General features: G+C 35.6%; 2 protein-coding genes across 2 annotated transcripts in view; one reads left to right on the forward strand and one right to left on the reverse strand.

Moving 5' to 3' along the window:
* Nucleotides 1–19,701, forward strand: part of ARHGAP31 (Rho GTPase activating protein 31) — a gene marked incomplete at its 5' end in the record, with an annotated part of 99,993 nt that overhangs the window by 67,161 nt on the left and 13,131 nt on the right. The window contains 6 exons of the mRNA XM_083361882.1: nt 3,141–3,223; nt 5,048–5,155; nt 9,548–9,693; nt 12,306–12,504; nt 13,978–14,102; nt 15,130–15,189. Coding sequence (XP_083218008.1) covers nt 3,141–3,223; nt 5,048–5,155; nt 9,548–9,693; nt 12,306–12,504; nt 13,978–14,102; nt 15,130–15,189 — 721 coding nt within the window. The remainder of the gene's footprint in view (nt 1–3,140; nt 3,224–5,047; nt 5,156–9,547; nt 9,694–12,305; nt 12,505–13,977; nt 14,103–15,129; nt 15,190–19,701) is intronic.
* UPK1B (uroplakin 1B) overlaps nt 14,649–19,701 on the reverse strand; it is a 62,417-nt gene continuing 57,364 nt past the window's right edge. The window contains exon 8 of the mRNA XM_083361899.1: nt 14,649–14,801. Within this exon, the coding sequence (XP_083218025.1) occupies nt 14,781–14,801 (21 nt within the window). The 3' untranslated portion in view covers nt 14,649–14,780. The remainder of the gene's footprint in view (nt 14,802–19,701) is intronic.

Here is a 19,701-nt window from a genome sequence, read left to right on the forward strand (position 1 = left end):
TTCAAAGACTGCTATTACATCTCTTTTATCTCTAGACTAAACATATCTTAGTCTTTTCTCTATTCTTTATAGGGCTTAGTTTCCAGACCCCTTTCCATCTTGGTAGCCTTCTTCTGAACTTGCTCTAATTTATTATTGGTTTTTTTTTTAAGATGATGCCCAAACCTGGGCACAAAATCCTAAATAACATTTGATGAGGACTGGGTAGAGTAGAACTATAATTGCAATGATCTGAGTTCTATGAGTTTGCTAATCCACCTCAAGATAGAATTTACTTTTTAAGCAGCTGGATCACACTATTTGCTCAATTTTAACTTGTGGTCAAGAAGGTGATTCAGATCCTTTTTATATGTGTTTCTACAAAACCAGTTTTTCCTTCCTATATTTATGTATATCTTTACATTTCTCCCCATTAAATTGCATTCTGTTCAACCATAATGCTCAGCCAATCTCATTGTACACATGTTGTACTTTCACAATAAAGGTTGATTTTGATTTGAAGCTTTCTAGGGCCCATGTGTCATTGTTTAACTAACTAGAGGTGTAGATGGCATACATTTGCCTCTTTACTATTCTGTCAATCAAGTTTTAAGATTTCTCAAGGTTACTTCCTCTGCCTCATAAAACACTGTTTACATAAGTAAATAAATACTTAGGCACAGTGCAGAGGCTAGAAACAAAGGTTCAGCACTTTTTATCAATGCACTAGACTTTCATTTAAAAAGTTTCCTTCAGCCTGATCTACTGTATCTGTTTTTCATACCTGTCCTAGTCAATCCCTGCATTATAACTGGTCTTAGTTGAATTGCTATTCATCTCCTTTTATTCTGCCTATAAAGTGGGATCAAACAGTATAGACCTTACTTATTGTGCTCCTGTGAGAGCAATATGAAAACTTTGATACTTTCAATAATTAATTTTATTTATTTATTTATTTAGATTTATATACCGCCCTTTCCCGAAGGACTCAGGGCGGTTTACAGGGTATTTAAAAGAAAATCCAAACAAAAGTTAAAACAATTAAAAAAGACTAAATGAAACCCTGAGAGAAAATAAAAACCCCAGTTAAAATTAAAAATTCAAAACTCTCAGCCTGGGCCAGAGAGCTCGAAGAGCCAGGTCTTCAGGTCCCGGCGGAATGAACGGAGGTTGGGGGCAGTCCGAAGCTCCGCGGGCAGCTGGTTCCGAAGGGTGGGTGTTACCCGCCGGCAATCTTTAACCGGCGGCACCCTAAGAAGACCCTCCCTGTGGGAGCGCGCTGGACGAAGGGAGCTTGATGCTGGCAGTAGGTGTTCCCTCAGATATCCCGGACCCAATCCATTTAGGGCTTTATAGGTCATCACCACTTTATGGGCCTTAGGTGTAAGCAGAATATACTAGCTCTTGTCAGATTTTATACTTACATTCCTAAGTTGCTTGTTATTGTATGTATTTACAATATAATGCAGTGTAAACTATACAACCTCTACAAAGGCACTTAATTATGATCGTTAATGTTTAATGCAGCATAGTCTTATGTTCCCACATGTCCCAACACACACTATTGGACTGCACTTTCAAAATACATGTGCCAATGTTTTTTCTTTCTGCAATGCTTCTCAAACAATACATTTCTTTTTGGTGGTGATTTTTCCCCCTTCTTCCTTTTTTCTCCTTGTCTTTTAAATAGATATATTAAAATTTAAAAATGAAATGAATTTTTAAAGATTTTATCTCAAGATACGAAACAAAATTCTAAACTGAATTGTTTACTTCTGGTCAGCTTATTCCTTCCTAATTCGAAGGATTTTAAAGGCATTTCAGTAAAACAGCCATCCTCTCCCTCTATTCCTCAATATGGAATTTTGCACTACTTTCTTGTAACTAAGGTGCTAATTTGGAAGGATAAATTAATGACTAACCCCAAAATATTTGTCTACAACAGAAATGGGGGAAGGTCACTCCCAAGCAGTTCTGAGTTGCATACAATTGACCTCTAACCACAGACACTCCAAATAAGTAGCAAAATTGCATGTTTTCAGGAGGGGCTGTCTTCTGATTGTGTATGAATATGCATTTTCTTCTCTCAGGAAGCCTGCCACAAAGTACAACTCTAGACCCAGATTGTTGGGGGCAATTAAGCTGACTTTGTAATAATGCCGCTTGGGGGTGTGTGTGTGAAAGCCCTAACAATCAGGCATATACATAGAATGAAGGCTACTGCTAAGCTTGTAAGCCGCCCTGAGTCTTCAGAGAAGGGCGGGATATAAATGGAATTAAAATAAAAAATAAAAAATAAAATAGACCAAACTTATAACTTCTTTTAAATGCAAATTGCACCTGCTGGGAGAATTAGTAATTATCCCCTGTGAACAGAGATCATGAGCAGAGGTGGAAAAACCCCAGTTTGAAATGGTTTTATTAGCAATGGGAACAGATTCCACACTGGAGCCCAAAGATGACATTTATGTTTAGTGCTTGAAGGTCATATGCTGTACATGTAGAAGATTCATTTCCAGTCCTTGACATATCCAGATAATAATAATAAGGACTTTTGTTTCAGTCCCCAGAGAGCTAATTCAAGTTGTTATGGACAAATGGACAAATAAACCTACTATAAAGCTGTTTTGTCTGTCCTACTATATCCAATATTTTTTAAAAAAAAATACTTTCTAGCTTTGTGTTCAATGGCCCCATGTAATCTGGGAAGCACCAGTTTGTGGAGAAAACCGATTGAGGTGGTGACCTCTTTGGCATTCATAATATGATCATGAGCAAAGCAATGTCCTTTCCTAATATACTAATTGATACACCATCATTGAACTGAAAACTTTTTATAACACTCATGACAAACAATTCTTGCCAGATCTATTTTTTGTGCAATTGCTTAATCCCCTTGTAAGCTAATGATCACTATCACAGTCCATTTTTTAAAAAATCATTATGTCATTATTTCCGAGTAAGTATTACAGTTATTTTACTGTCACGATGGAAGGCTGCTACTGGTTTTCCTTGGTTTCTGCAAAAATTATTATTTCCATGTTTGTTTATTTTGTGCATCAGTTTGGTAATGATATTGTGGACAACATTGTTTTTACCTTCAAGAAATGGATGTGAACTAATTGATTTTTTTTTATTTCTTTTTGCTGACGTCTTTGTAGGAAGCAGTCTCACGCTTCCCTGAGAAAGAGCAGTTGGCCCAGATTCAAAATGTTATCCAGGAACTTCCACCATCACATTATAGGTAAAGGAGAAAACTTAGTAGTTATTGTTGCAGGCAGGTAACGTCAGAAAAATATTTTTTATGCTGAGGTTGCTGAATATTATCCTTTCTCTGTTTTTAATTAGTTAAAAGACTGAATAGTCCACTAATAGTCCCTTAATCAAATAATTCCTCAACAACTTAGCTATATTTTAAAATATATTTTAGTTACATTTTTAAATGAAACAGACAGGATGTTACATTATCAGCACTAATCATCTCTGTTCCCCACCTATCCAGACCATCTTTTTCCCAGCAATGTTCTTCCAGTGCTTTTGTTTCATGGTTACTCATCTATTACTGAAGTTTATTACTGTATTCAGGTCTCTATCACATCATTTTCAAATTCCAGGAAGCCTTTTATTGTCAATTAAAATATTTTCAATCATAAAACACTTTTTGTTTTGAGTCTTTGCTGTATAAGCATTGTTGTAGATAATCGCACAACCAGCTGCCTCCTCAGCTGCATGTGGCTTCAAGATAATTCAGATGAGGTTTTACATAGCCCAGGTTAGATTTATTTTGTGTCTTCTCCTCTTTCGGTTTCAGATGTTCAGTGGGAGAAACATTGTGGGTTTGTGGGGTCCCAATGACTCCCAGTAGAGATAAGTGAGAATAATAATAAGAAAAGAAATATTTTAATGGAGAGGAGGAGTGAGTAGTTAACCAGTGCATTAGTAGCTAAAGTTGTAGACCAGAATGAGGAAATTGAAGTCCTCATAGCCCACATTTTGCTGCAGCCCCCAGACCCCCTGGGAACTGGTGTTAAATTTGTAATTAAATATGTAATTGTAAATTTTAATCTGACATAAGACAGGAAATATGATTATAGACAGTGACCCATTAGCTGCAATTTATTAATTTAATTTAGTTTTAATTTAAGACAATATCTACATTTATTGGTGACTGGAAATCCCTTATGGACTTTTTGCATTTTAAAAAAGCCTGAACTTATGATTTATGGCTTTTATTATTAGACAGTAGAGATTATAGAAAGAAGGGAGTCACAATGTAACTTTGGAGAGAGAAGTCAATTTATAACTGTACTTGTAACTGCTATTAAGAAAATGTATTCATATATTTATTATTAATGAAATTTGTATATTCACACATCTCACCAAAAGTTAATCTGGGTGGCACACAACAATTGAATAAAAATTATAGATATAAAATACACATTAAGAAATAAATAATATAAAATTAACAAATGTACTGTACAAAACTTTAGGTGAAGAGAGAATAGCAATAGCTGCCTCAACAATGGAGCCATCTAAGCATATTAACTGGAGCTCCAGCCCTGATAACATAACCAGTCTGGAGGGCCTTCCGGAATGTCAAAAGGGATGGAGCTAATCTATTTTTTTTGGGGGGAGGGGGGCAGGAGAGAAAATCCCATAATGCAGATGCCTCTACTTTCTATTATTTTTATTTCTGTTTTATTTGTCTGCTTTTTTTCTTTTTGCACTTTAGTTTTTTCTTCATTTTTCCCTTTTGCTCTTTTCTTTTCCTTTTGCTCTAGCTTAGTTTGAATTAGTCTTATTCTTGTGTTTAAAATTTTCAATAAAATTATTTTTAAAGACCACTGTAACCCTAGTTATGAAATGATTGCACATCCAGTCAGAATCCAGCTTACTTTACATTGTCACCTTAAAATATACTCAACAATTGGCAGCACAGATTTTAGTTTAGACATTAGTATTATACTACTGCATGTTATATTAGTTGTACTTTTTCCCGATGGCCCCATATCCAGCACATTGCAATAGTCATATTTGTTCTTGATTTGTCTTGAATACTTTATTTCAGGACCCTGGAATACTTAAGCAAGCACCTGGCACTTCTGGCTTCCTTCAGCAGCATGACCAACATGCACACTAAGAACCTGGCTTTAGTGTGGGCACCTAATCTCCTTAGGTATGATAAATGCACTTACTGTTTTTTATTTTTCCTAAAGGCAAAACTGAGAAAGTTAATGGAACTATATAGCAGATGTACACATAGAAAGTTTGTGAACAAATCCACCCATGGGAGAAAAGCATACAATGAAATATGATTGTGGAGGTGAATCTCAGCAACTTGTTCTTTGTTTTCCCATTTTCATGGCCATAAAAATTGATGAGGTGTTTATATATAGTTCAGTACCATGCTTTCTTGGAAAAAGTAAATACCTGAAAAAGTTGCAAATCTAAAAAATTATAAAATGTGTATTTATATATATCTATATCTATATTTGTCCCATGTTTGGGGCCTAGCAAGGTAATCTAATAGTTAACAAGCATTTGTCCTATATCTATATCTATATCTATATCTATATCTATATCTATATCTATATCTATATCTATATCTATATCTATATCTATATCTATATCTATATCTATCTATCTATTTATCTATCTATCTATCTATCTATCTATCTATCTATCTATCTATCTATCTATCTATATATATATATATATATATATATATATATATATATATACGACTAGCACGCATGTGCGGGGGAACCTTTACCTTTTATAGATAGATAGATAGATAGATAGATAGATAGATAGATAGATAGATAGATAGATAGATATAGATATAAACAATATATATATTGTTTCAAGAGACCAAAAGCAGTAACAGTGGTGTGAAGTTGGATTGTTTGATAAATAGACCAGTGGTTCTCAACCTGTGGTCCACAGATTCCTGGGGGCTATGATGTCATCACAAGTTTGAAGGCCTGAAGAAATGTTATTATTTAAATTTTGAGTTACGTCTTGGGGCTCCGTTGCCACAAAAGATATTTAAAGGGGGTGTGTGGTGAAGAAAAGGTTGAGAACCACTGATATAGGCCATGACTGGAAAAGGGAACCAAGCCTGTTTTTTTAAGCTTTTCTCAGAGTATAGTAAAATGATTGCTGAGAAATTGTCTATAGTTCCATGGGACATGAAAATGGTATTATAACTCCTAAAATAGACTTTGTATAGATTTTTTTAAAAAAAACAAAAATCTCAAACACATCCCCTCTAAATTAGAAAAGAAACTGAAAAATCCCAACTCTATGCTGTAACCATGCCCATTTGTCAGATGCATCTGGTATCCTCATTGCAAGGCACAAGAAGAAATGGAAAACACATATACACACATACACCCACTTTTGTACTGAAGTTTCTAGTATTAGGTATAGCAATAATTCACAAAGAGTATTGGACACATCCAACACAGTATTTCTCCAAGCAGCAATACACTGAAATGAATTTGATTATGCACAGATCCATTTGTTTCATGTAGTTTTGGAAACAAGCTTCTCATTAGACTTATCCATTGTGTGTATGCAACATAAAGTCTGAACTACTACTAAGAGTGAGTTTGTTCAAGGATACCAATCTGTTCAGCAAGATGCTCAGGGTTAGAGCCTCAGAAAATATAAGGTAGAACTTGTCTCCATCTTTGCAATGGGTTGTTGAACTACTCCAAAATTTAATTGTGTCTCCTGCATAGTCCATCTTTTGGGGGGGAGGGTCGTGGTGGTGGTGGTGGAAGCTACACTTTTTTATATATAAATATGGATCCCAAAGGAAAATGAAAAGTAACTGTACCTCCCTTACAAGGCTATCCTGTGGAAGGAATCCCTTCTGAGTTTTATCTAGCACTTCAGCCATTAGCTTTACAAAGGATTGTATTGCCCAGAGATAATTTCTTCAGCAACACTTTGGCATGTCAAGATAAGAAAAAAATTATCTGCTCCTACTTTTTGGATAGCTGGGTGAAACTGGAGTCAGAAGGAGAGATTATTTGGGCCAAACCATTGATGTGATGAAAAACACAAAGCAGACTTTAAAAAAAACACCAAACTCACAAAATCCATCAAGCTGAATTGTTTTCTGATGTTTTCCCCTCCTTTCCCACTTGATGCTTTCAAGTGATGGTTCTACTCAGAGATAATTTAAATCCTGTGGGTCAGCTTGAACTGCAGCAGCCCCAGCTCTTCATAGAATTGCTAAACCAATGATGAGAATGTTGCCTAGAAAAATGGCTCATATGCCTCTTGGCAAGGGATTGTTAAGGTCTGTTGTCATAATTAGGCAGAATTCTGACGGTCCTGGGGCATCCCTCCTTGCATCTTTACTACTAATCTGGTATAGTAGAGGGAATCTTGCTGTAATGCTATATCTTGTATTCACATTAATGTGCTTGCTATGCATTTTAAAGCTCTTGTCTTCACTCTTTGCTGTACAGAAATGGGACATAAATTTCTGCCACTAGGCAGCAGATTTAAAGTAGCACAGCTCAGATAAGAATTTCATCAGAATGTTCTTTGAAGTAATCTGAAACAATCCTTGCTTGTGTATGCTGTTTATTTTTGCTGACATAATATTATTGGCTGAGATATGTTTCATGTTTGATTATGTCTTGTGCTATTTTATTTGTCTGGTGTGCCATAAAACAATGGTGCCTTGTTGATTTATAGCATTTCATCTTACCCTTCTTTTAGGAAGCTGAAATGACAATCAAACATTCCCCTCCTCTGCCCATTTCATCTCATGCAACAATACTGAATGTTCATGCTTTAGTTAGCGCCAGCATAAAAAATGCTAACAGGATCAGCTGGAGTAAGGAATCTGATGAGATGGAAAATGCTTCTTTCATAACTGATATTTGCTTTAGAAGGAAAGCAGCTACTGTATAATTATCATTATCCTTGACATGCCCCTTCCTCCAGTTGATATTAATTGCCCTTTTAAGAAAAGACTCATTAGATATTATGTTAAATCTATTTCATCTGGAGTAATATTTGCTAGCTTTAGAATATGTACGGTGGGCTTCTTGTCTGAAGAGAGATTTCACAAGGAGCTCCTTGTTCCTAATCTGATATTCTAATCATTGTACCATATTGACAGACTGTCCTCCTAGGTTTAAGAAATTATGGGTGTTGAAGGCAACACATCTGAAGGATACTGTTTAGGGGAAGGATTATTAAAACTGCCATTGCGACATTTGATAAAAGCCAGTGAAATCAATGAGAGTTTTTGTCACATTCTTTCAAACCCTGACTTAATGAGGTCCAGGGAAGCGGCTTGCTATATTGTACTTCATCTTTGTTCATATATTTTGGTCTTCTTTTAATAAAAGCTTAGTAAAGACATTTTGCTAGCTAAGCAAATCAATACACTAATCCACGTACAAAGAAACCCATCTAATGATTGTGTGGGTGGACTATTCTTGAGATTTCTTTTTTCCTACACAACAATTGTTCTTGCACCAGGATTGTTCTGAGCTGCACGTTCCACTCATGAAACTGTTCTTCTCATCTACAATCTGTAACCCATTTTAATTCTTCCCTTGCTGTCCTTCTAAAAATCTATATTTTGATTCCACCATAAATTGATTATTATCATTTGTTTCACCTAAAAGAGTAATAAACAATTATGAGCAGAATATAGCCCATGGAAGTTCTCTTTTAAGATGTTCTCAGTCTGGTCCTGAAAAGAGGGGGGAATTGCTCATTGAAAGACACACTGCAGTGTCTAAAAACTGCCTGCAGACTTTTGTTGCATCTTTGAAGGATTCCTGGCTCTCCAAGACTTTGATGGACCTTTATAAAGAGTTGTCCCCTTTGCGCAACACTTAATTTCAAAGCAGACTTTAAGAACTCTACTAGAGGATATCTCAATACCCAATTGTTCTGGTTTCTGAGAGGGGAGAAGAACTTGGGAGGACTAAATGGGTGAAATGTTTGAACAGAAGGTATGCAAGTATGGTTCTAAGGCCAAACCATTACTCTGCTTTAGCTTAGTTCTGTTAGTGTTGGTCTATGATGCACCCATTGTGGCATGGTATTCCTAAAACATTTGTCTGGAGACAATTTGAAACTAATTGTCTACCCTGACTCTGTATTTTGAAGTGAGCAGTGCAGATTCTGTTTGATTGGCTTTATTTTGCTACCCAACAACATGTTGGCGCTGATGAAAATAGAAGGGTACTTTGGACTAAAGGGATCAACTTCATTCTCTGTCTTTCCATAAATTGACTATTGTATGTCAACCATTTATTTTAAATCTTTTATAGAAAAGAAACCATGCCATTTAAAAGGTACTTCATGTAAATCGTGCAATGTGCATAGCTGATTTATGCATGTCTGTCGTGTAAGAGAGGAGAAATGAAAGGGATGCAAAACAAAAAGTTTTATAGTTAGGCTGTGGATAGAATCTCTGCTGCTATTACAGTTGCAGACATGGCTTATTAAGAAATGTGTTCACAAGCAGTCCCTTGGTGGTGTGATGTTTTATTGTTCTTCCAACTGCTTTTCTGGCTGTGCTTAGATCAAAGGAGATTGAGGCGGTGGGCTGCAATGGAGATGCAGCTTTCTTGGAAGTGCGAGTCCAACAGTTGGTGATAGAGTTCATATTGAACCATGTGGATGAGATCTTCAGTGACAACATTTGTGTCAGACCAAAGGATAATGAAGGTAACTCCTTCTCAACTATTTTCTCTTATATCAGCAATGACCTCTTTTGGCCAATAAACTTAATTCTTTCCAGCACATAATCTATTCACATTACTTTTACTATTTAGGTCTTGTGAGGTACTCATTCAGAACACCTGAATCCTGATTTTATTGAAAAAATAAAACAGAAGAAGGAAATGAATGGCATCTATATGAATAATTTTTAAAACGGAATTTGATCATGGACTATTTTAATGTGACTAATATAAAGACTGACTAATAATGGACAAAAGTCTTCTATCTCAATTTGTACAGTTAGTCCTTGACTTACAACCACAATTGAGCCCAAAATTTATGTTGTTAAGTGAGAAATTTGTTAAATGAGTTTTGCCCTATTTTTATGACTTTTCTTGCCACATTTGTTAAGCAAATCACTGCAGTTGTTAAATTAGTAACACCATTGTTAAGTGAATCTGGCTTTCCATTAACTTGTGAGAAGGTCACAAAAGGGGATCACATGACCCTGGGACACTGCAGCTGTCATAAATATGAACCAGTTGTCAAGCATCCGAATGTAACTCACATGACCATGGGGATTCTGCAACTGTCATAAGTGAAAAATAGCCATAAGTCATTTTTTCAGTGCTATTGTAACTTTGAATGGTCACTAAATGAACTGCTATAAGTCAAGGACTACCTTTTTTTTGTCCTTTAAGACTTTTTAAAATTGCTTTCAGAACCATTAGTACGTTTGGGAAGATGCGAGATTTATCAAACCCTTAATTTATACACAAAAGGAATAAAGACACAAAATCCTCAGTTCACACTGGAACAAAAGTTCCAAAGATTCTTATTCATTGAAGACTGAACTATGGGGATCTAGGGAGAGGTCTCAGCTTTCATTGCTCTCTTTTGTTGCTCTTTCCTCTGGATCTTGCAGTCTGATTACTTGAGAAAGCAAAGAGAGAGAGAATAGAAAAGAGAATTAGCAGCTGGGAGAACATTGTCCTAATGTATGTTGTTACAGTAACTCATCATACCAAAAAGATATAGGAAAAGTCATGAGATACTTGGTTAAAATTGATCAACCATCATAAATCGACATTTTAACGGGCTGATGGCCACATTTGAATATCAGACAATATTGCCATCACTAAAATGAATGTCATGCAGTTTCTCCATCCACAGATTAATGGGTATGGACAGGCATAAAGTTTCCATTTAACAGAAGATACTGAAACCAGTGAGGTTGCTCCTGACATCACTAGTGCCTCAAATGTCCTCTGATCCCTGCTTATTTTGTCTTGTTCCTGAGCATGTGGGTATATTTCCAAACAAAGTACCAAGTTGCAATCTCCACACTTATTTTTGCTAAGACTGTTGTGAAGACCAGAACCCTTCTTGGGGAAAAGAAATTATAGTAGCAGCTGACACCTTGATTTTTACTTTGTCAGTTTCTGGATTAAAATAGTATTTTTAAAAAACAAGTGAAGTATGGTAAAGAGTACCTTTTGTGCCAAGAAAGTTGTCTGCAAACACATTACCACCTATAGGTGGTATATAAGCCATCCTTCTGCTGTTTCACTAGCTAGAACGGCCATCATGCTGAAAAATCAATTTAGCAGTAGTTCTGTCCCCTAACAATCTTAAAAAAGAAAAAAGGTGTAAATAGTATGGGCTCATAAGTTGCAGTTGCCGGGTGGACAGGCTGCTTTAAATTGTTCCTTTCTGGCAGCTGTTAGTGGCAAAACATTCAGTTAAAGAATTATTTTCACCACATATCATGCGTAGTTCTCAATAAAAGTTGCAGACCTGTTATAAGAATGTCCTAGGCTCCCTTATAAACTGTTATATATAAATGGTGTATAACATGATAAAAGATTTCAGAAAAGACCATTTTAATAGTTTCGATATAACATTTAAAACAAGATCCAAATGTATTTAAAATTAAATGAAAAATCCATTACTCAAATTGTATAATAACACAATCATTAGACTCCCCCCCCCCGCTTTCCATTCAGATGTATTCTGTTTCACACCTGTTTAATCTCGGTTTGTCCTCCAAGTGCGTTTGGAGGTGAGCTTCCTTTTCTATGGATTTTTGAATAAATCAATTAATCACACAGCTAATTAGAAGAAATGCTAAAATGCCAATTTTGAAACTGGGAAAGGACTTTTGTGTGTGTGTGTTTTGAGTTCCAGGGCTGCAGCTTCCAACTTCCTTCTAACAATAGCAGTCAGTGTTGAATAGGAAAAACAGCAACAATATTCAGAACAAATTTCCAAAATAATTTGGATGGGAGAGAAGAATTGCTTCATCTTCAAAACTAGTCTTCCCAAAGTTCAGCACAAATAAAGACCCTTATTTTCAGAAGATGCATGCCAAGGCACTGTGGAGTATGGCTGCAGACCAAGGGACTATTGGGGTAGAGGGCAGGGTGCTGGATTGCATCATTGGGTAAGGAGTGAATTTGTTCCACAATCACATTTGGAAACAATTTCACTGGGAAAGTTTATTTATTAAAGGCAGTGCTTGAGAGATCTAATGCTTTTCCATTTTCCTCTCCCTTTCCCACCTTCCATCCCATCCCAAATTAGGCTAGATTCTAATGTCTTTGCCTTCTGTTTTCCAGATAATAAACCTGTGATGAAGAGCCTAACTTTACCTTCCACCTCTCTGCCAATGAAGCTAGTGAGCTTGGAAGAAGCTCAGGCCCGAAGCCTCTCAGCCTGTCACCCTGCCCGCAAAGAACGAAGGGAGAATAGCTTGCCAGAAATTGTTCCAGCCACAGGCTCCTTTTATCATACAGTCCTTGATCTACCAGACAGCAAGTAAGTGTTCTTTTTTTTAATACCTGAAAACTGAACACAAAAGACAAATAGGGCCTTGAAAAAGCATATAAATTTAATAAATAAATAAATAAATAAATATCACCCAAGAGTCTACCATTGTCTAACTCAGTGTTCCCCAATGTTTCCAGCTTTGCGGACCGATGGGGGGGGGGAAAAGAGAGGATGGTTCCACACGAGTAGCTGGCAAATGCACATGCACACACAAAGCTCCATTTACATGAGCAGCATAAATGAGGATACACATGCCTGCTGCTTGCATAAGTGAGGATGTGTGTGCATGCGTGCATGCATGCTCACTGGCCATTTCCATGGCTCGGTTGCAATCCCTTCATGGTCCAGTAGTGGGCTATGGCCCCCTGGTCTAACCTGTCTTCTTTGGTGCTCTGAGACATCTTGTTAGATGCAATTGGTGTGCAGCCAGTTTGCACCAACTATAACAGTGTGCAGCCAGGCACTATCAAAGAAACACTCCATCACCCATTTGATCGCTTCCATGAATAAGCTTAGTGCAATTTTGGGAGGAAGAACCATATTCCCCAGCACTTTGTAGATATGTCAAAACTTGGAATATGTGCTTAAAATACATAGGCTTTTCCCTTTAATTCTTCAACATTGCTGTGAGAAGGATAACATTAAAGCCCTGCTCAATGTCAGTACCTCCAGTATCAGGCAGACAGATGGATACAGGAATAGTTTTTCTGCTTTGCTTCATTTCAAATGTTTGATCAGCAGGAGTGGAAGGCAAAGACTTGAGGCACCTTTGATGAGACAGCCTCCTACTGGTAACCTTTCCCAATTGCATTTGCAATATCTACCTTAATCTTCATTCTTTATTAGTGTAGTATTCGATATGTCTGTATTTTACTCTTATGCTTAGTTAGATACCATTGAAAGATGGCAAAAGCTATTATGTAAGACTTATGCTATCTAGCCTCAGTGGAATTGTCATCAGTAATTTTTAGATACTTATACAGCTGTTGGCATGTGGCATTTGATCATGTTCCCATAATATAAATTAGGGCCTGAATAGCCACATCTTTGTACAAGTAATAAATTCTGAATCCCATAAAGCATTAGCATGAATAGCAGACTGTACTGAATTTACAGGCCTGACATCAAATGTTATTTTACCCATAATTTTATTGGGTGGAGTTGGCCATTTCCCACATCATACATAATATAACATATATAATTAGTGGGAAAGGGAAAGCAGTCATTTTCTGGGTCAAACTGTCTAGCCTCTTGGCTACTCTATCAAAGCCTTCACACCATCTGCTATCTGATCGTTTTTTCGCTGGAGATGCTCGACTGTTTCTTGGCTACTACTGTGAAAAGCGGTAGAATAAAGTCTGAGAGGAAATGAAGGCAAACAAAAGGGACACATTAAAAATGCATTAATCTTAACTCTTAACCATTGCTATTTAATTACAGATCTTTGATTTTATCTTTCAGGAGAAAATTATCCACAAAGCCCAAGAAATGGAAGTCTATTTTTAATATGGGGCGGTCAGGATCAGAAGCTAAGACTAAACTGAGCCGCAATGGAAGCGTATTTGTTCGAGGACAAAAAGTCTCTGGTAAAGATTCCCAATGGCCTTCATTAATATAGCTTATCTTTTCTTCCTTAGCTTGGCCTTGCCCAACAGGAAAAAAAGTGTTCCAGCATTTTGCAAAAGATCATTCATGCTAATAAAGTAGCAACGATTAAAAGCCAGTATGAATGATGCTTGACAACAGCATGGGGGGGGGGGAGATTGCATATTTAACCTCTTGCATCATGCCAAGTATTGCTTCAGTAGGACAATAAAAGGCAGTCATATCCCAAAACCTATGAAATTCTTGCTGTGAATACTGTCTATTATTTTACTGTGTTGAGCATGCATTTCTGAATTCGCTGAATGCATGCACAGGCAGAGGTCAAATGTGCGTCTGCCCAAGCTGTTACTAAGAATATGCCGAGGGCAGTCATTTTATTAAGGAGTCCCAGAAAATGTGTCCATCTCATCTTGTCTGGGGTTTCTGATTAGAATCCTTATGAGATAATCAGTATCTTATTAAAGAAATGTACTGGCTCCCCTCCAACAATCCTTGTAGACCAAAGAAGATACAATTACTTTAAGTAGCTTTTAATTCTTGAAAAAATATATTTACTACCAGATAAGTACCTTACATGAAGGACAGGTGTCCAAACAGTTGTCACAATGAGGAAGGATGAGGAAAATAATCCAGTCTTGATTAACAGCCCAACACTCGGCTTAGGGAGAAGATAGCGGCTCCTTGAATAAAAGAACAATGCACAATTATTCATTGTTTATGAATAAGCAACTCCAAAAATCCTTGCAAAAATCGTATCTCTATTTTGGCAGATAAATATACTGAATAAAAATTGCCTTTTTTCATTGTGCTAAAAAAAGTTAAGAAAGCATCGCAACTCTTATACCTTGCTAGCTGATAAACCTTAGCTTTAGCTGTAAATTAAAGCTAGAGCTGTATGTATTCTCAGGATATTGAATCTTTTTTTGCTTTGCAGCTGCACTTGTTAACAATTTTCATTTCCGTCTGTGTGGTTATATTTCAAACATTTTATATCCTTTCTTTCTACAGAGAAAGCAAACATTCGACCAGCTAAAAGCATGGATTCACTTTGTTCACTTCCAGTAGAAGGTAAGGCTTGGTCAGTGTGCATCAAATATGGAAAAGTCAAAGATTTACCCATTCTTTCATCATTTTTATAGGAGAAGCTGAATTTCTGTAATTTTGATGGATCTACTGGATATCTCTTTATATTAATCTGTTTATTTACTGAAAACATTTTGTGGGGTTTGTAGCTTGCAAATGCAGTCCTGTTCATAGAATCAGCAGGTTGGAAAACCACCAAAAAGTACTTAGTTGGGTCAGAGAAAGTGTTGAAGTAGTCATTTGCCTTTCTCCATCATCTACTTTTTCTAGATGAACTCATAGTTCAAGAAAAAAAGCCAGGATTTTCACTATGGTTTATGCAAAACGTATTCAGTTGCTTGAATAAGAGGAGTTTCTTTTAGGATATTTTACTAAAAAATTTATGCAGTCTGGGAGATTTGTCAATCTTAGGACAATTTTCCAGTCTGTATGGTATCATCTACCTAGCAGAGGCCATTTTCTCATTGTGGAATTTATGAGATGAATAGGAAAAACTTCTCCACAGTAATCCATGCTTCACAAACTCCTAGGCTTCTGTGATACACTTGGTGTGGAGCTTCTGTTGAAGATGGTTCAGAGTTTGTAATCTGTGCCAAAGGCAGTTACAAACTTGCAGACTGCAGTACTTAGTTAATGCAAGGCCACTTAATATAAATTCTTAATGAACTGCATTAGTTGATTCTGATCAACCTCAATTCAGAGGATTATTTTTAATATATAAAGCTGCAAATGGTTTAGGATTTGGTTAACCTCAAGGAATGACTCTCCCTTTGTTTTTGTTTCTGTAACATAAAACATCTTCTCAGAAATAGCCTGTTTTACGGATCATCCAATTATTAGAGGAAGGCTGGATTCATAGGAATGCTAACCATAACTGTGGAACCTATTTTTCCTCAGAAATTAGATTGTTTTCAGTGTTGAGATACTGCAGTTTTGGGTCTTAGATTAAGGAATTCTAACCAAGCCTTTTGATTATCTTTTGATTAAAAATTGGACCAATGTCAAAATAGGTTGTTACTAATATTCGATTGACTTTGATCAACATGCGAACATTTTTCCAGAGAGAAAGGTTGGCTATAAGAAATTATGTCTAAACTCGGTTTCTGGTTCGTGTTTTCAGTGAAGCAGTTGGAGAATTCGAATTGTCGGATCCTCCGGCTGAAATTTCTTTTTGTTGGGTACCCTAAGGGGCCAGAATCCACCCTGAAGGGGTGGAATGAAGGAAGGAAATCCCAGGGACTTAGGAGAGATGGTGGTCTCTCTGAACAGTCCAGGAGAAGCCTCCCAGAAACCAACGGAAGAAAAGGCTGGCTAATGCCATGTCCAGCCATAGCTGAAGCAACAGAAGCCATAAGCGAATAGTAAACAGCATGCTTGAATCTGGGTAAGAATACTAATTTTCTCTATCCTACCTACTTTCCTGAAGAAGAAAATCCCCAAAATAAGAGATCTCCAAAGAAGGAAAGGGGGAGGAGGATTCTGTTCCCTCTCTTTCAGTTAAGCGGTGAAATTTACCCTTTAGAGAAAGAAAACAACTAGAAGACATGAAAAATGAGCAAATGCTGATTTGCTGGTGGATAAGGATTTTCTTTTTCTTTTTTCTTTTTTTCCCTTTGAACTTCTAAACTTTTAGAAAATGCACCTGTTTAAACAAAATGAAGATAACACAGCTGAAGCAATGAATACTTTACAAAAGGAAACATATGATGAGCGACAACAATTCCAAAGGACAATGACTTTAAACCACATAGAAATCCAGAATAACTTTGAGAGCATGAACCAACTCATTTTCAACTTAATTTCACTCCAAGAAATTTCTCAGGAAAATACAGTAGAGATGACTGAACAAAATTCTGAGGATAGAACTTAAAGAAGGAACCTTATAAAATGCTCATTTCACAAAAGGAAGCATATGATAAGCAGCAAAAATTTCAAAGGACAATGACCTTAAACTACAAGGAAATGCAGAAGAACCTTGAGAGCATGAATCAACTTATTTTCAACTTAATTTCACTTCAAGAACTTTCTCAGGAAAATATAGCAGAGATGATTAAATATAATTTTGAGGATAGAGACTTGAAGATGGAATCATCTAAAATAAACAATTATGATTTAATCCAAATGGGAAATATTTTAATACATCTAAATAACTTTGAAGATAAGGAAAAGAATGAGAAAAAAATCCCTACAGGGAAACAAATGATGCAGCAAAACATATTGATTAAGAAAGACAACGAAAGAGAAAAAAGACTAAAATGAAATTTCAGGAAAAAGATGGAGCATATCAGAAAGAATACTTAAAAAAGAAACATTTGTTTGAATATGGCTAAGAAATGGGAAAATTTTGAAATATACTACTCTTAGAGGGGAAAAAATTTTTCTTCCTCTTAATATAATTGTAATTTTTTCTTTTTTTTTCTATTCTTCTAAGTTGAAATGACTTAAAGAAAAGCAAATGTTTTAGTTATTTAAATGTGATGATAAGAAAAATAAAAAAATGTGTTTTGAATGAGATTTAAAGGATTAGATGATTAGAACTATTGAATGGAATGTTCAAAGTTTAAATAGATTAAACGCATTCTTAGCTATGGTTAAAAAGAATGAGAAATTGAGTGAATAAATATATATTAAATTAGGAGAAATACATATTTTCATATGTTATTTTTTGTATCCTAGTGCTCTTCTCTTTTTTTCTCTTCTTTTTTGTTTCTCTTCCTTCTCTCTTCCTTCTTTTTTTTGCTTATTAAGAAATATAAAAGCATAAGAGGGTTTATATGGAAAAAACAGAACTAAATACACTAATGTAAACATAGTTAAATGTTGAAATGATTGTTATTTGTAAGAACATTTAGAATTTGGAGGGAGAAATAAGCTGCTCTTTTTTGTTTCTTTTTACTTTTTTACTTATTGATTAAGAAATATAAAAGCATGAAGGATTTATATGGAAAAAACAGAATGAAATCCACCAATGTAAATATAGTTAAGTGTTAAAAAGATTGTCACTTGTAAGAATATTTAGAATTTGGGGGGAGAAATAAGCTGAAATAAATATGGTGACAGGATTTATGATAAGGAACCTAAAACGATACACAGGATTATTGAAACTATATATTTAACTGTTGTTAAGTAAATAAAATTGTCTTAATCTAATGTTTTGTAAAGAAAGATACTTTGGGGAAAGGGGAAATCAAATGAAATTAGCATATGGAATATAGATTATAGAAATTAATTGTTAAGGACTGTCTTATAAATGTTACCGAGACAACATTCTGTTTTATAATGATTTATGTTATATTAAAAAATTCTAATAATATATATATATATAATATAATATATATATATATATATATATATATATATATATATATATATATATATATATGGATCCTTGGTTTTTCGGGTTTCTCCCCGCGTAGAACTAAAGGTGTAGGCGCAACGTTTCGACGGAGTCCCATCCGTCATCATCAGGCTTTAGCTTCCTTCTTCTGGGAGAAGCATGTGGCTGTTAAAAAAGGCAGTTTAAAAAAGAGGAACTAACAGCCACATGCTTCTCCCAGAAGAAGGAAGCTAAAGCCTGATGATGACGGATGGGACTCCGTCGAAACGTTGCGCCTACACCTTTAGTTCTACGCGGGGAGAAACCCGAAAAACCAAGGATCCATATATATATATATATATATATATATATATATATATATATATATATATATATATATATATATATATATATATATATATAATTAGAATATATATTATATATATATATATATAAAGAAATTATGTTTAAACTCATGTTTAAAACAATCTAGAGACAAACCTTATTGTTGTTATTACTACTTCAGAAAAATGTTTTGTGGCAAGCTGTTGCTTCAGTGTACATCACACTAGTATGACTTATATCAAGAAATATCTTAGGATAATGGACAACTGCAGTTTATGGGGGTTAGGGAGAAGGGGGAGTAGTGAGAGAGGTTTTTTTCCTATTTTTTCATAGGAGTGTGTGAAATCCACCTTAACAGATTCAGAGATGAAGAGGGAGACAGAGAGAGTGAGGAAATGTTGCAAACATAGATCCAGAGAAAAGTTGAGGGAAAATATAAATGGTTCTCTCATTTTCTTCCCTATTTCACCACCTCCCAAGTTTTATTTATTTATTTATTTATTTATTTATTTATTTATTTATTTAATTGGATTTGTATACCGCCCTTTCCCGAAGGACTCAGGGCGGTTTACAGGGAATTAAAACAAGAAATACAAAAATTAAAAACAATTAAAAAGATTATAACAGTCCCTGAAAGAGTAAAAAAAAACCAATTAAAATTAAAATTAAAATTCTCAGCCTGGGCCAAAGAGCTCGAAGAGCCAGGTCTTAATGTCCCGGCGGAATGAACGGAGGTCGGGGGCAGTCCTCTCCATCTTTTAAAGCAATTTTATGGCTGGTGCCCTTGGCTTAGAAAAAAGATAGAGAATCGAGGAGGAAGCGGAACATACTCCCTT

This window comes from Vipera ursinii (assembly GCF_947247035.1).
Source record: "Vipera ursinii genome assembly, chromosome: 4".
NCBI lineage: Eukaryota > Metazoa > Chordata > Lepidosauria > Squamata > Viperidae > Vipera > Vipera ursinii.